Consider the following 18,588-nt stretch of genomic DNA (forward strand, 5'->3'; position numbering starts at 1 on the left):
ACAAAAGCAAAACATCTGTGAGCCTATTCATATTAGGAGCATCTATAATAAATAAATACACATACACTACCAGGCAAAGGTTTGGACACACTTCCCTTTACAGGGGAATAATTGGTATATAATATAGTCATAGATTCTAGCATTTGTACTAATGTAAAAAGGACATGTAATATCTGAGAAACTAATAATTATCGTTTAGCACTATATTACTAATAAACGTGATGTAAACATACATTCAGTGTAAGCACACATATTACTTTTACACCCTACTGTTATACAATAAAATAAATAAATAAATAAGTATGATTCTACAGTCATAAACATATCGTCATAAATGCATCTCACAGTCATAATCACATCGTTTTTCTAGAACATTATAAATATCCTGGCATCGTGAGAGATGCAATGCAATCAAACGTACTTCATAATGTTTCATTTGATAAAGTCAGGAATTTTAGTTTGGAATAAGTCTAACTAGTAAAATGTGTACACGTTTTGTCAAAGTAAATAACAGCGAAAGCTAGTAGGAAAATGAAAGTAAGACTTACTCATGTAAATGTCTCCTCCTGCTGGGTTTGCATTGCATCGCGTCCTTCTTCTGATCGAGGTAAATATAAGTCTAATTCCTCACAGCATATCTTCATTCAGAAACAAACTGTAACCAAGATGAACTTGAAGTCATGTTGCTTTGTTGCGTGATGTGGGAGTTTCCTCGCGTACAGATAGGCTACTCCGTCCTTGCCGCGCTTGTGGCACATGGCTAATTTGCATGTGGACAGAAGAAAAGCGAATGAATAACATCTGATAGCTACTCAACACTGGAAAGCATAAAATCTGGCAGATCATCTTTTAGGATGGATATAATTAATGAAATATTCCATAAATTGTATAACATAAAGCTTATGGGTATATCGATTCAATTTATTTGGGTTCCTGCTCATGTTGGTGTAGTAGGTAATGAGAAGGTAGATGTTTTGGCTAAACAATCTTTAAAATTAAAGCAGATAGATTTACAAGTTCCATTAAGTAAAGCAGAAGCTAAAGTGTTCATTAGGAAATATGCACAATCGGTATGGCAGGTACACTGGGAAGGTATTGAAACAGGAAGACACTTATATAATATTCAACAACAAGTTGGTGCTGGGAGGAGAGAGAGCAGGAACAGAAATGAAGAGAATATTATAACCCGTCTGAGAATAGGTCACACAGGATTGAATTGTTTAAAATTGGCAAGCACCCAACAGGGGAATGTAATCACTGTAGTCAGCAAGAGACAGTTGAACATGTACTACTTCACTGCAGGAAATACAACAATGAAAGACGTAATTTTATTCAGTCACTAATTAAAGCTGAGCATAAAGATTTTTCTATAATAGGTATACTAAAGGAAAAAGCTACATATGATACTATTATTAAGTTTATTAAAGAAACGAAATTAAGTAAAATAATTTAATCTGTTGGTTTTTTTTATTATTATTTTTTTCCTCATGAATTATGGGATTATTTTTGTGCCTATAAAACTGAACGTAACTTTATAAAACTGAACGTAACTTTCCAAGAAACGATCAAAAATATGCCACTGCAAAAGAAAAAAAACACAATGAAAATATGAACTCAGTCGCACGAATTTAACATGCTCTTCAAATATGATTCATTCTTTGTTAATGATTTTCAAATAATCGTTTTCGTGAATCATGGATTCTGAATGCGTTGCTACAGCTTTCGCTTACGCTTCGCAAATTTTCGTTTGCTGTTTTGGCACAAACCTCTCGTGGGGGCGGGCTTAACAGCGATCTACTCTGATTGGCTAATGAGCTTTTGATGGACAGTTGCTCTCTGACCTGGAAGCACAGACGGTGACGTCAGTGGCGCGCATATTGGAAAGTTGTTGCGGTGTGCAATACGTCGTGCTTTGTTTATATTAAGTATTAAAGTATGGCGAATTTTTAATGCCTTTTCAGAAGAAGACGAAGGCTCAGTCTACCTTTCCGTCGCTGTCAGTCCGTGTAATAAAGTCTATTTCATGTATGATGATGATGATGATGATGTGATAATAGGGATGTAACGGTATCAAAACTTCACGGTACGGTAATACCTCGGTATGAATGACACGGTACGGTATTTATTGAATCATTTACAGGAAAAATAAAACTAATGAAGAGACTCGAAAAAAGTGCCAGAAGTGTTTATTAAACAGTTTACATGAACACTGAACATATCAATGCCATACGAATTAGCCATCTATCTGTAAACTTTTAAACAGGAACTTCAATTTTTCAATTTTAATAACAAAAAATTATTAAACCATGTAACCACGTTACTTTTTTTCGCAGTACTTTAGCCTACTTTGTGTAGTAACGAAAACATTCATTTCAGTGGAAAAATAAGTCCAAAACTCTGTTTTAACATTTTGAACAATAGGGCTCCACAATCTTTCGCTTTTTTTTTTTTTTCTTGTGTGTTTTTATTTTTCTGATAATCAAATGAAAGAATAAACATTTATTTTTAATCAAATGAAAAATGAACCCTTTTAATTTTTGGCAAACAAACAGAGGTTTACTGTTAAAATCAATACATGGAAGAAAAATTATATTCAGTTTAAAACGTTTAAATAATAATTGTAGTATTTTTGTTCTACAATTAAGTGGTTAATCTTGTTGTAATATTTATTTTTTATCATATTGTTTTATGTAAATTATTTAAATAGGAATATATGCACACCTACATTATACTGTACAAAAGTAATACAAGACTAATATTGTTCTGTTACATGTTAAACCGTACTTTTATTTGGACAGGTTGCCGGAAAGTTTCTGTGTATACCGTAGTATGATATGATAGTTTTCTCAAATGAAACGGTAAAAGTGACACTCACAGCAGCTTTGGAGACTGAGTTATCTGTTCATGTGAGATGCAAAGGCCAAAAATAAGCGTGAGCGTCACGCGTGCTTCAGTATGAGTGTAGTAAAAAAAAAAAAAAAACGTGTCTCCTCCATTCATACACACAGAGGCAAACGGAACATGCAGGATTCATATTAAAACGGTCTTTCTCCATTTCAGTTTTCACAGACACTAGTCCATATCGCGATTTGAATTAAGTGACAGACCAACTTTTGATTTATTAATCCAATAATCGACAAATTCCGTGGCATTTCGCCCTATAGTAAATTCCGTTTTTATGAATGGAGTCCGCGATCCAGTCCGTGTTTTCGCGGAGGAGACATTGTAAACGCGTGACAGTGTAGAGACAGAAATGACATGCCTTCGTGTAAATAAGATAAATAACATAAGGCAATTTAGTTTGTTTAATAAAAGAACAATGTATAGACCTGTTCTATAGGAAAGATAACCTTAAATGACTTCTATTGTGATCTGGCGCTATATTGAAAATCAAATGAACTTGACGTTCAAGGGGGGCGGGCAACAGACCGCAAAGGATGACGGCCACACCTGGGCTGATGGGAATTGTAGTTCCCGCTACCTCCCGTTCGCTCCATTCGCCTGAGCAAACTTTTCTTAGAAGAACTGTGGTTTTATCGAGTCATGCGACCACGGTAGTATCGAAAAAATTTGCTATTGCGGTACGACGGTATTTACAATACCGTTACATCCCTATGTGATAATGATATTTCATGAACTGTTTAGCTGTTATATTATGTTTTGCATTAAGTCCGATGCTTCTTTTTCTTTTTGTAATTATGAGTAGACACATTTTATCATGTCTTTTAAAATGCGTAGGTCTATGTTAAATTCTCTTAATTATAACATTTCTAGCACGTTTTTAAAAACATTTATTTGAGCAATAATATACATGTAGACCATTCACATGTAACACGATTTCAAGTCAATAATAGAATCCATTAAAGAACAAAACAAATAGTAATAATAATTTAAATCGTTTTTCCCCAGTCAAAAAAGTAGCCTAAATTATGTCAGTGATTCTCATTTTTAAAGAGCATCTAAAATTATTTTATTTTGATCTGCAGTATAATAAAAAAAAAACAAATAAAATGTATTATGAAGACTATTAAATGAACTTTATGCCAGCCTAACGAATTTTCTTCATAACGAATAGCCTACTTCAAAACGAAGCTTACATAAATTAATAAATCACGAATATGATGAAATAAAATTATTTGTTCATGCATCAATCCATTTAAGGACTAAATAAATAAATAATAATAATAATAAAAAAACTAAATTCTTGAAATTCGTCTGCTGTGTATCCAAATCCAAAATATAAGGATACTAGCAACCTCCTTTTAAGAAGTTAAAAATTAAGGAATTAGCCTGTATTCAATAGATGGGGCAATAAGTTTTTTTTTTTTACTTGTGTTAGACTGCCGATCGAAATAAAATAATACTTGATCATCTTTAAAAATGAGAGAATCACTGACATAATTTAGGCTATTGACTGCATAAAAAAGAAACTATTTAAATTTGCAGCGTAAACTTATGAATTGAAAAAGCCAAGAAATAAATCACAACAATAGAGATTTTTCCTATCAAGAAAAACGTTTGATAAAATTACAAAATTAATGCTGAATGATATATGACAGGGAACACTTCTCCGCTATAGCTGCACTTGGTATCAGTGACAAATATTAAATATTTAAAAAATCTTTGTGAAAACGAATGGTAATGACTGGTTATTGGATTCTAAGATTATTGTCTTTAGACACAGTCTGACACTTTTTTTTGCCATGAACAGACCCAGACCTACTGGGCACTATCCGTCGTCAAGACCAAATTCCATTCATGACAGTCCTGTAGCGTGTCGGCTTTAGTTTCACGAATTTATCATGTTTGGGACGCTAATCAGCCATTTTAACTGAAAGATGAAGGCGGTGATATTGATGTTGTCCACTAGATGGAGCCACAGTGTCACAAACGGGACGACCAAGAGTGAGGATCCAAATGCAAGGCTTTATTATGATGATCGTAGACAGGCAGATAGGGTCGAAAACACCAGCAAACATGAACAGCAAAGATAATCCAAAAGCGTAATCCAATAAACAAGCGTGGGTCAAAATCCAGGTGGGCAGTCCAAAGGAAACAATGAAATGAAAACAAGAAACTAGAAAACTATGACTAAGACTGGGAAAACAAAAACAGAACTATGGCTAAGGAAAACAACAAGGAGACTGGGAAAACCTGGGAGCAAGGAATAACGCTTGGTAAAGTCCGCAAATGCAAATCAATACTTCGCAGTGAGTGTGTGTGCTGAGCTGGCTTTTATTGCAGACAAACAGGAAGTAACCAGCGAAGCAGCAGAGGGAGCAGCAACAGTCTGTGAGGGGCAAGGCTCCCTCTGCTGGCCTGGTGTGACATAGCCCCCCCCCAAGGAGCGGCTTCCAGACGCTCCAAAAAACAAACAGGAAGAAACAGTCCAGGGGAGCGGTGGGGGGCCCAGGAGACTGAGGCAGAACGGGTTGGGCAAACGCCCTCCAGAGCAGAGCTGGAGGCAGAGCAGTCCTCCGAGGTGGAGCAAGAGGCTTAGGAGCCCTCCAGGGCGGAGCAGGAGGCGCAGGAGCCCTCCAGGGCGGGGCAGGAGGCGCAGGAGCCCTCCAGGGCGGAGCAGGAGGCCGCATCATGGACTGGGACCTGGGGAGAACAGAGATAGAGGAGGCGGACAGAGCAAGGAGAGAGGTAGAGAGTTCATGGGAGAACGTGGCCTCCATAGCCGTGACCAGGCAGACGAGAACTTTAGGAACGACTTTCGTGGCAGTTCCTGGGCAGACAGAGACTTCTGGAACGGCCCCAAACGCCAAGACAGAGATGACAGGGAGCCTAGGCGGTGCAGGCAGAGTAGGGAGTCTTGGCGGAGCAGACAGAGCAAGGAACCTTGGCGGAGCAGGCAGGGCAGGGAATTTTGGCGGAGCAGACAGAGCAAGGGACCTTGGCGGAGCAGGCAGAGCAAGGAGTCTTGGCGGAACAGGCAGAGCAAGGAACCTTGGCGGAGCAGGTAGAGCAAGGAGTCTTGGCGGAGCAGATATAGCAGGGAACCCTGGCGGTGCTGGCAGAGCAGGGAGCACAGGCGATGCGGGCAGAGCGTGAAGCCTTGGCTGAGCGGGCAGAGCGTGAAGCCTTGGCGGAGCGGGCAGAGCGTAAAGCCTTGGCGGAGCGGGCAGAGCGTGAGGCCTTGGCGGAGCGGGCAGAGCGTGAGGCCTTGGCGGAGCGGGCAGAGCGTGAAGCCTTGGCGGAGCGGTCAGAGCGTGAAGCCTTGGCGGAGCGGGCAGTGCGTGAAGCCTTGGCGGAGCGGGCAGGGCGTGAAGCCTTGGCGGAGCGGGCAGAGCGTGAAGTTCCGCTATGTACGCCACCTCCGAAAGAGGTATAGGCGCAGCAGACATGCCTGTAGATGAGGTCTCCAGAGCAAACTTGTGGGCAGACTCATGGGCAGAAGAGGCCACTGGGGCGCAGTGTGCAGCCCACACACTCAAAATGGCGATTGCCATAACAGGTAACGCAGTGGGCAGAGGAATGCCCTCCGGGTCAGTGGGTGTGGGGCTTGGGAGCGTTGGCTCTGCGTGACTTGGGAGCATTGGCTCTGCATGGCTTGGGAGCGTTGGCTCTGCATGGCTTGGGAGTGTTGGCTCTGCATGGCTTGGGAGCGTTGGCTCTGCATGGCTTGGGAGTGAAGGCTCTGGATGCTCAGGGGAGACGTGACTTGGCAGTGAAGGAGTAGCTATGACCTGACTCGTCATGACAGGAGCAGCAGTGACTTGATTTGGCGTGAGAGGGACAGCTGTGGCTTGGCTTGGCTCGGAGGGAACAGCTGCTTGACTTGGCTCTGAAGGAACGACTGCTGCGACATGACTTGGCCTGACAGGAACAGCAGCTGTATCTTGGCCTGACTTGGCAGGAACAGCGGCTGCGACTTTACTTGGCTTGACGGGAGCAGCAGCTGTGACGTGACTTGTCCTGGCAGGAACAGTGACTGTGACGTGACTTGACTCGGCAGGGACAGCAGCTGTAACTTGACTTGACTTGGTAGGAACGGCAGCTGGTGCAGGTTCGAGAGAAGCAGATATGACGTTCACAGGCAATGGCTTGGTTGACGTGGCGTGAGCAGACGCTGGCTTGGTTGACGTGGCGCTAGCAGACGCTGGCTTGGCTGATGTGGGGTGAGCAGACGTTGGCTTGGCTGACGCTGATAGTAAGGGATCAACTGAACGAGCTGACAGCAGTGGTGGGTCCTCCAAGCTTGATATGAGTCTCTGATAAGTCCTGGAGTGGTGAAAGTCTGATGCCGTAGCCACCATGTTGATAGCAGACTCAATTATGGCGACCATCTTACGTGCAGGTTCAGGCGTGGGGGCCATTTTGTGTGCAAGCTTGGGAGTGGCGGTCCTCCTGGGTGCTGGTTCTGGCATGGCGACCATCTTTGTGGCAGGCTCTGGCGTGGCGGCCATCTTTGCAGCGGGCTCTGGCGTGGCGGCCATCTTTGCAGCAGGCTCTGGCGTGGCGGCCATCTTTGCAGCAGGCTCTGGCGTGGCAGCCATCTTTGCAGCAGGCTCTGGCGTGGCGGCCATCTTTGCAGCAGGCTCTGGCGTGGCAGCCATCTTTGCAGCAGGCTCTGGCGTGGCAGCCATCTTTGCAGCAGGCTCTGGCGTGGCAGCCATCTTTGCAGCAGGCTCTGGCGTGGCGGCCATCTTGACCAGGAACTCAGGAACGGGAGCCATCTTGTGAACGGGCTTTGGGACGGTGGCCATCTTGTGAACAGACTCGGGAAGGGCGGCCATCTTGGGAATTGTCTCAGGAACAGCAGCCATCTTGTGATCAGGTTCGGGGGTGGTAGATCTCTTGTGAGCTGGGTTCAATTGGGTGACCATCTTGAACGCGGACTCAGGAAGAATAGACATCCCGAGAGCAGATTCTGGAAAGGCAGCCATCTTGTGAAGGGGCTCTTGAAGGGTGCCCATCTTGTGAACTGGCTCTGGAAGGACAACTGTCTTGTGAACAGGCTTTGAAATGGCTGCCATCTTGTGAATGGGCTTTGGGATGGCAGCCATCTTGTGCTGTGGCCTGGAGCTAGCAGATATCTTGTGCTGTGGCCCTGGGCTAGCAGACATCTTGAGCTGAGGCTCTTCTAGTACTCCCACAGTAAGCGGGGAGCCACATAACAACAAAGCATAGTTCATAAAGTCCTCCATTGAACATTTAAATTCCCCCCCAGGCAACTGCGATTTAGTGGGTTTGTTGAGTCCAAAGCGGAATAAGTCCTTCAGCCACACTTCATCATAAAATGATACTTGAAGGGCAAACTTACGAAATTGAAGAACATATTCCTCAATGGGGCGATCTTCTTGACGGAGGAGCAGAAGTTGTTCGACTGGGTCCATGTTGTGATGCTGGTGGTGAATAAAGCCGCTGGATCCGGGTGTGGCGAAGTATTCTGTCACAAACGGGACGACCAAGAGTGAGGATCCAAATGCAAGGCTTTATTATGATGATCGTAGACAGGCAGACAGGGTCGAAAACACCAGCAAACATGAACAGCAAAGATAATCCAAAAGCGTAATCCAATAAACAAGCGTGGGTCAAAATCCAGGTGGGCAGTCCAAAGGAAACAATGAAATGAAAACAAGAAACTAGAAAACTATGACTAAGACTGGGAAAACAAAAACAGAACTATGGCTAAGGAAAACAACAAGGAGACTGGGAAAACCTGGGAGCAAGGAATAACGCTTGGTAAAGTCCGCAAATGCAAATCAATACTTCGCAGTGAGTGTGTGTGCTGAGCTGGCTTTTATTGCAGACAAACAGGAAGTAACCAGCGAAGCAGCAGAGGGAGCAGCAACAGTCTGTGAGGGGCAAGGCTCCCTCTGCTGGCCTGGTGTGACACACAGGATAAGGAATCTTCTAGGCCTAATATTTTTCGAGTTCCCTTCGATCAGTGGGACTGACAGCTCGACATCCATTTTTCCCAGTGAACTCATCTGGCCACAGCACACATTTCCACTGTCTCTTTGACTATCTGAGATGAGCTCTGGCCCAGTGAACCAGCAGCATCACTTGATATATAGCTTTCTGATGAGCCAAACCTGATAACCTTACCTATTACTAATTTACCCTGCTCACAAACTGTTCCAAAACAGCTTATTTGGATATTCTATAACCCCCCCTTTTTTTTGCCTCTGTCCCAACTTATTTTAGTGTGGTGTAGCCATCAAAATCAAAATTTGTTTATATTTACAAAATATATTTAAGTTGGTCAGTGAAACTTTGAAAATCTTTTCTTTGTACTTTTGTCAATTAAATAAAAGTTAAAGAGAATTATCAAATTTACAGATTCCTGATTTGTATTGTATTTTACAATTTGTTATTAAATGATTAAACATTTATCTGAAACATTACGTATTGTTCTTGTGATTTTTATTCATGCTGGAAAATGTATTAATTATTTAAAAAAACATTGTGTCTATTTTGTGTTTTTTAGTCATCAAAATAATTGGATAATAATATGAAAGTGTACTTTGATTTTTATTCTTAAGATTTTTTTCTATTGATCTAGTATTCTGACAATCCAAAACTTATAATTCCATTCTTAGCTTTATTCCATGTGCAAGGAGAGTACGAACAGTGCGTTCAGGTGATGAGATTTTAAAAACAAAAACAATAACTTTATTGTTTCACAGAAGAAAGAAAATAACAATAGGACTGAAATTAAATTAAAATGATTAGCCTATAGTGATTACTTGGTTTTGAAGTTCTTGATTTTCGTTAACTATCCCTTTAAGTAAAATGCAAATACATTCCTTTAAATAAAATAAAACACAAGGCTATATATTTAAGATATTGTTTTTATTACTTATGTTACTTGATTTTAAATAAACATGTTCATCTGTGATTTTTATTGTATGAAACTGGGGAAATTACAGCTGTGCTGACAATGTATTACAAATTCAATTAAAGCTGCAAGCAGCGATGGTAGGGCCCTCGCACTCGGGCTCACCGCCGATCGGTGGCGAATGGTGGGCACTATGCTATTAACACAGAAAATGTAAGAGGAATATGTCAAAGTCATTGATATGTGCCAATCTTCCTTCTGCCAGCTGGTGGCGCTATGCCTATAACTGAATATTGGCATACAGATGTGTTCAGGCCAGTGCTTTTATCAAACATATGAAGTTTGGTGAAGCTTGAACATGGCATGCTTGAGTGAATGTCATGACATATCCTACTGCCAACAGGTGGCGCTATTACAAAATATTGGCTTTTAGATGTCTTCAGGCCAGGACTATTGGCAAACATGTCAAGTTTGGTGCAAATTGTACATTGCATGCTTAAGTTAGTGTAAAACAAGTAATTTGCTGTTGCCAGCTGGTGGCGCTATGACTATAACTAAATATTGGCATGTAAATGTATTCAGGCCAAGACTCTTATCAAACATATTAAGTTTGGGGCTGATTGGACATTGCATGCATGAGTTACAGTAACTTCCTGTTTCATTGCATTAAGAGTATGCTTTAGCACTTAGCTAAATGTTGCTAACATGTTTCTAGCATGTTGCTACCCTATTTAACACTTGTTGATATTTTTAAAATGTTGCTTGGCATCCACAACAGTATTAAACATGTGACTTCCTGTTGCCAGCAGGTGGCACTATCACTATAACTGAATATGGGCATGGGCTTGTGTTCAGACCAGGACTCTTATCAAACATATTAAGCTTGGGTCAGATTGGACATTGTATGCATGAGTTACACTTATTTTTCTTTGTATTAATATCATGCTTTAGCTCTCAGCTAAGTGTTGCTAGCATGTTTTAACATGATTCTAGCATGATGCTAGCCTATTTAAAACTTGCTGACGCTTTTTATTATGTTGCTAGGAGTCCGTAACACCATTAAACGTCACTTCCTGTTGTCAGCAGGTGGCGCTGTGACTATAACTGAATATGGGCATGTATATATCTTCAGGCCAGGAGTCTTATCAAACGTGAAGTTTGGGGCTGATTGGACATTGCATGTCTGAGTTACAGTAACTTCCTGTTTTATGTCTTTAACAACATGCTTTAGCACTAAGTAAGTGTTGCTAGCATGTTTGAGTACGTTTTAAACTAGTTTAGTACTCAGTGGCTTTTTTTGTGTGTTGCTAATAGTGTGTCACAGTGTTAAACATGTCACTTCCTGTTGACAGTAGGTGGCGCTATAACTATAACTGAATATTGGCATGTAGATATCTTCAGGCCAGGACTGTTATCAAACATGTGAAGTTTGGGGCTGATTGGACATTGCATGCCTGAGTTACAGTAACTTCCTGTTTCATTGCATTAAGAGTATGCTTTAGCACTTAGCTAAATGTTGCTAACATGTTATAGCATGTTTCTAGCATGTTGCTACCCTGTTTAACAGTTGTTGAATTTTTTTAAAATGTTGCTAGGCATCCACAACAGTATTAAACATGTGGCTTCCTGTTACCAGCTGGGGGCGCTATGACTATAACTGAATACGGGCATGGGCGTGTGTTTAGGCCAGGATTCTTATCAAACATGTTAAGTTTGGGGCTGATTGGACATTGTATGCCTGAGTTAGAGTAACTTCCTGTTTCATTGTATTATTAGCATGCTTTAGCATATTAGCTAAGTGTTGCTAGCATGCTTTATTATTTTTGTAGCATGTTGAATATTAAGTTTGGGTCAGATTCAACATTATATACATGAGTTACAGCAATTTCCTTTTGTATTTGTATTAATAGCATGCTTTAGCTCTTAGCTAAGTGTTGCTAGCATGTTTTAGCATGTTTGTAACATGTTGCTAGCCTATTTAAGACTTGTTAACGCTTTTCAATATGTTTCTAGGAGTCCGTAACAGTGTTAAACATGTCATTTCCTGTTGTCAGCAGGTGGCGCTATGACTATAACTGAATATGGGCACTGACATGTGTTCAGGACCGGACTGTCATCAAACATGTGAAGTTTGAGGCAGATCGGACATCGTATGCCTGAGTAATAGCAACTTCCTTTTCCATGGCGAAACATCAAAGTTTGTCCGGCCGCCACGGACACGCCCTTCGACGAAAACTCTAAAGCTTCGCAATTTAACATCGCAAAGGCCTTATGATGACACTCAGCAAATTTGAAGATGATCGGATAAAAACTGTAGGAGGAGTTCGTTAAAGTACGAGGCCTGAAAATGGCAAAAACTGCACAAAAATCGTACAGGAAATTCAATATAACGGACTTCCTGTTGGGTTTCGGATGTTGCACCAGGATACTTTTTTGTAGGTATTGGTGTGTTACATATGTGTACCGAGTTTCGTACATGTACGTGAAACGTAGCTCGAGGGGCACTCCGTTGAAATTTTATAGGTGGCGCTATCGAGCCATTTTGCCACACCCACTTTTGAAAACCATATCAGATGTAAATTTTCGCCAGGTCTGATGCGTGTGCAAAGTTTCGTGAGTTTTCGGGCATGTTTAGGCCCTCAAAAAGACTTTTCATTTTGGAGAAGAAGAAGAAGAAGAAGAAGAAGAAGAAGAATTAAAGCTGCAAGCAGCGATGAACGGGCCCTCGCACCCGGGCTCACCGCCGACCGGTGGCTTTAGGAAAACATCAAATGGTGGGCAGTATGCTTTTAATACAGTAAATGTAGGAAAAATAGATCAAAGTCACTTAAATGTGCCAAACTTCCTGCTGCCAGCTGGTGGCGCTATGCCTATAACTGATTATTGGCATGTAGATGTGTTCAGGCCAGCACTTTCATCAAACATATGACGTTTGGTGCAGATCGACCTTTGGTATGTTTGAGTTAGTGAAAGATATGATATATCCTGCTGCCAACAGGTGGCGCTATGATAATATTTGAATATTGGCCTTTAGATGTCTTCAGGCCAGGACTCTTACCAAATCTGTGAAGTTTGAGGCAGATCAGACATTTTATGGCTGAGTTATAACAACTTCTATGTCCATGGCGAAACGTCAAACTTTGTCAGGCCACCACGGACACGCCCTTTGACGAAAACTCAAGATCTTCGCAATTTAACATCTCTAAGGCCTCTAGATCAGACTGACCAAATATAATGTTGATATCATTAAATCTCTAGGAGGAGTTTGATACAAGTCATTTCCTGTTGCCAACAGGTGGCGCTGTGATTATAATAGAATATTGGCCTTCAGATGTGTTCAGGCCAGGACTCTTATCGAATATGTGAAGTTTGAGGCTAATTGGACATTTTATGGCTGAGTTATAACAAATTTTATATCCATGGCGAGAACTCGAAATTTGTCAGGCCGCCACGGACACGCCCTTCAACGAAAACTCAAGATCTTCGCAATTTAACATCACTAAAGCCTTTATATTAGACTGACCGATTTTGGTGTTGATCTGTATAAATTTCTAGGAGGAGTTTGTTGCAGAGTACAACATGACACTTCCTGTTGCCAGCAGGTGGCGCTATGACTATAACTGAATATGGGGATGTAGATGTCTTCAGGTCAGGAGTGTTATCACACATGTGAAGTTTGGGACAGATCGGACATTTTATGCCTAAGTTATAGCAACTTCCTTTTTCATGGCGAAACATCGAAATTTGCGAGGCCGCCACGGACACGCCCTCCGATGAAAACTCTAGATCTTCACAATTTAACGTCACAAAGGGCTTTAGATTAGACTCACCAAATTTGGCGTTGATCGGAATAAATCTCTAGGAGGAGTTCGTTCAAGTATGACACCTGAAAATGGCAAAAATGACACAAATTTTGCTGAGAAAATTAATAATAACCGACTTCCTGTTGGGTTTCGGATTTTATCTCAAGAGGCTTTTTTGTAGGTATTGGTGTGTTACATATGTGTACCGATTTTTGTGCATGTACGATAATCACAGCTGAATGCGCACACCGCGGAACGTGTAAAGGTGGCGCTATTGAGCCATTTTGCCACACCCACTTCTGCAACCCATATCAGATGTCCATTTTCGCCAGGTCTGATGTGTGTGCAAAGTTTTGTTAGTTTTCGGGTATGTTTAGGCCCTCAAAAATGCGATTCATTCCGGATAAGAAGAATAATAATAATTAAAGCTGCAAGCAGCGATGGTAGGGCCCTCGCACTCGGGCTCACCGCCGATCGGTGGCGAATGGTGGGCACTATGCTATTAACACAGTAAATGTAGGAGGAATATGTCAAAGTCATTGATATGTGCCAATCTTCCTGCTGCCAGCTGGTGGCGCTATGCCTATAACTGAATATTGGCATGCAGATGTGTTCAGGCCGGCGCTTTTATCAAACATATGAAGTTTGGTGAAGATTGAACATGGCATGCTTGAGTGTAAGTCATGACATATCCTGCTACCATCAGGTGGCGCTATTACGAAATATTGGCTTTTAGATGTCTTCAGGCCAGGACTGTTGGCAATCATGTCAAGTTTGGTGCAAATTGTACATTGCATTCTTAAGTTAGTGTAAAACAAGTAATTTGCTGTTGCCAGCTGGTTGCGCTATGACTATAACTAAATATTGGCATGTAAATGTATTCAGGCCAGGACTCTTATCAAACATATTAAGTTTGGGGCTGATTGGACATTGCATGCCTGAGTTACAGTAACTTCCTGTTTCATTGCATTAAGAGTATGCTTTAGCACTTAGCTAAATGTTGCTAACATGTTTCTAGCATGTTGCTACCCTATTTAACACTTGTTGATATTTTTAAAATGTTGCTGGGCATCCACATCGGTATTAAACATGTGACTTTCTGTTGCCAGCAGGTGGCACTATGACTATAACTGAATATAGGCATGGGCTTGTGTTCAGACCAGGACTCTTATCAAACATATTAAGCTTGGGTCAGATTGGACATTGTATGCATGAGTTACACTTATTTTTCTTTGTATTAATATCATGCTTTAGCTCTTAGCTAAGTGTTGCTAGCATGTTTTAACATGATTCTAGCATGATGCTAGCCTATTTAAAACTTGCTAACGCTTTTTAATATGTTGCTAGGAGTCCGTAATACCATTAAATGTCACTTCCTGTTGTCAGCAGGTGGCGCTGTGATTATAACTGAATATGGGCATGTATATATCTTCAGGCCAGGAGTCTTATCAAACATGTGAAGTTTGGGGCTGATTGGACATTGCATGCCTGAGTTACAGTAACTTCCTGTTTTATGTCTTTAACAACATGCTTTAGCACTAAGTAAGTGCTGCTAGCATGTTTGGGTACGTTTTAAACTAGTTTAGCACTCAATGGCTTTTTTAGTGTGTTGCTAATAATGTGTCACAGTGTTAAACATGTCACTTCCTGTTGACAGTAGGTGGCGCTATGACTATAACTGAATATTGGCATGTAGATATCTTCAGGTCAGGACTGTTATCAAACATGTGAAGTTTGGGGCTGATTGGACATTGCATGCCTGAGTTAGAGTAACTTCCTGTTTCATTGCATTAAGAGTATGCTTTAGCACTTAGCTAAATGTTGCTAACATGTTATAGCATGTTTCTAGCATGTTGCTACCCTGTTTAACAGTTGTTGAATTTTTTTAAAATGTTGCTAGGCATCCACAACAGTATTAAACATGTGGCTTCCTGTTACCAGCTGGTGGCGCTATGACTATAACTGAATACGGGCATTGGCGTGTGTTTAGGCCAGGATTCTTATCAAACATGTTAAGTTTGGGGCTGATTGGACATTGTATGCCTGAGTTAGAGTAACTTCCTATTTCATTGTATTATTAGCATGCTTTAACATATTAGCTAAGTGTTGCTAGCATGCTTTATTATTTTTGTAGCATGTTGAATATTAAGTTTGGGTCAGATTCAACATTATATACATGAGTTACAGCAATTTCCTTTTGTATTTGTATTAATAGCATGCTTTAGCTCTTAGCTAAGTGTTGCTAGCATGTTTTAGCATGTTTGTAGCATGTTGCTAGCCTATTTAAGACTTGTTAACGCTTTTCAATATGTTTCTAGGAGTCCGTAACAGTGTTAAACATGTCATTTCCTGTTGTCAGCAGGTGGCGCTATGACTATAACTGAATATGGGCACTGATGTGTGTTCAGGACCGGACTGTCATCAAACATGTGAAGTTTGAGGCAGATCGGACATCGTATGCCTGAGTTATAGCAACTTCCTTTTTCATGGCGAAACATCAAAGTTTGTCCGGCCGCCACGGACACGCCCTTCGACGAAAACTCTAAAGCTTCGCAATTTAACATCGCAAAGGCCTTATGATGACACTCAGCAAATTTGAAGATGATCGGATAAAAACTGTAGGAGGAGTTCGTTAAAGTATGAGGCCTGAAAATAGCAAAAACTGCACAAAAATCATACAGGAAATTCAATATAACGGACTTCCTGTTGGGTTTCGGATGTTGCACCAGGAGACTTTTTTGTAGGTATTGGTGTGTTACATATGTGTACCGAGTTTCGTACATGTACATGAAACGTAGCTCGAGGGGCACTCCGTTGAAATTTTATAGGTGGCGCTATCGAGCCATTTTGCCACACCCACTTTTGAAAACCATATCAGATGTAAATTTTCGCCAGGTCTGATGCGTGTGCAAAGTTTCGTGAGTTTTCGGGCATGTTTAGGCCCTCAAAAAGACTTTTCACTTTGGAGAAGAAGAAGAAGAAGAAGAAGAAGAAGAAGAATAATAAACGGAGCAATTCCAATAGGGTCCTCGCACTGTAGTGCTCGGGCCCTAATTAAAGCTGCAAGCAGCGATGAACGGGCCCTCGCACACGGGCTCACCGCCGACCGGTGGCTTTAGGAACACAGCAAATGGTGGGTAGTATGCTTTTAATACAGTAAAAATAGGAGAAATATGTCAAAGTCACTTAAATGTGCCAAATTTCCTGCTGCCAACTGGTGGCGCTATGCCTATAACTGATTATTGGCATGTAGATGTGTTCAGGCCACCACTTTCATCAAACATATGAAGTTTGGTGCAGATTGACCTTGGTATGTTTGAGTTAGTGAAAGATATGATATATCCTGCTGCCAACAGGTGGCGCTATGATAATATCTGAATATTGGCCTTTAGGTGTCTTCAGGCCAGGACTCTTACCAAACCTGTGAAGTTTGAGGCAGATCGGACATTTTATGGCTGAGTTATAACAACTTCTATGTCCATGGCGAAACATCAAACTTTGTCACGCCGCCACGGACACGCCCTTTAACGAAAACTCAAGATCTTCGCAATTTAACATCTCTAAGGCCTCTAGATCAGACTGACCAAATATAATGTTGATATCATTAAATCTCTAGGAGGAGTTTGATACAAGTCATTTCCTGTTGCCAACAGGTGGCGCTGTGATTATAATAGAATATTGGCCTTCAGATGTGTTCAGGCCAGGACTCTTATCGAATATGTGAAGTTTGAGGCAAATCGGACATTTTATGGCTGAGTTATAACAAGTTTTATATCCATGGCGAGACCTCGAAATTTGTCAGGCCGCCACGGACACGCTCTTTACCGAAAACTCAAGATCTTCACAATTTAACATCACTAAGGCCTTTATATTAGACTGACCGATTTTGGTGTTGATCTGTATAAATCTCTAGGAGGAGTTGGTTGTAGAGTACAGCATGACACTTCCTGTTGCCAGCAGGTGGCGCTATGACTATAACTGAATATGGATATGTAGATGTCATCAGGTCAGGAGTGTTATCACACATGTGAAGTTTGGGACAGATCGGACATTTTATGCCTAAGTTATAGCAACTTCCTTTTTCATGGCGAAACATCGAAATTTGCGAGGCCGCCACGGACACGCCCTTCGATGAAAACTCTAGATCTTCACAATTTAACGTCACAAAGGGCTTTAGATTAGACTCACCAAATTTGCTGTTGATCGGAGTAAATCTCTAGGAGGAGTTCGTTCAAGTACCACGCCTGAAAATGGCAAAAATGACACAAATTTTGCTAAGAAAATTAATAATAACCGACTTCCTGTTGGGTTTCGGATTTTGTCCCAGGAGGCTTTTTTGTAGGTATTGGTGAGCTACATGTGTGTACCGATTTTCATGCATGTACGTGAATCATAGCTGAAAGCGCACACCGCGGAACGTGTAAAGGTGGCGCTATCGAGCCGTTTTGCCACACCCATCTCTGAAACCCATATCAGACATCCATTTTCGCCAGGTTTGATGTGTGTGCAAAGTTTCATGAGTTTTCGGGTATGTTTAGGCCCTCAAAAATGCGATTCATTCCGGAGAAGAATAATAATAATAATAATTAAAGCTGCAAGCAGCGATGGTAGGGCCCTCGCACTCGGGCTCACCGCCGATCGGTGGCGAATGGTGGGCACTATGCTATTAACACAGTAAATGTAGGAGGAAGATGTCAAAGTCATTGATATGTGCCAATCTTCCTTCTGCCAGCTGGTGGCGCTATGCCTATAACTGAATATTGGCATGCAGATGTGTTCAGGCCGGCGCTTTTATCAAACATATGAAGTTTGGTGAAGATTGAACATGGCATGCTTGAGTGTAAGTCATGACATATCCTGCTACCAACAGGTAGCGCTATTACGAAATATTGGCTTTTAGATGTCTTCAGGCCAGGACTGTTGGCAATCATGTCAAGTTTGGTGCAAATTGTACATTGCATTCTTAAGTTAGTGTAAAACAAGTAATTTGCTGTT

The 18,588-nt window shown here is 41.5% G+C and overlaps 1 protein-coding gene across 1 annotated transcript in view; it reads left to right on the plus strand.

The window, feature by feature from the left end:
- The first annotated feature begins 1,072 nt into the window (after positions 1-1,072).
- dzip1l (DAZ interacting zinc finger protein 1-like) overlaps positions 1,073-18,588 on the plus strand; it is a 26,384-nt gene continuing 8,868 nt past the window's right edge. The window contains exon 1 of the mRNA XM_073852534.1: positions 1,073-1,079. Coding sequence (XP_073708635.1) covers positions 1,073-1,079 — 7 coding nt within the window. The remainder of the gene's footprint in view (positions 1,080-18,588) is intronic.

This window comes from Garra rufa, chromosome 12, assembly GCF_049309525.1.
Source record: "Garra rufa chromosome 12, GarRuf1.0, whole genome shotgun sequence".
Classification (NCBI taxonomy): Eukaryota; Metazoa; Chordata; class Actinopteri; order Cypriniformes; family Cyprinidae; genus Garra; species Garra rufa.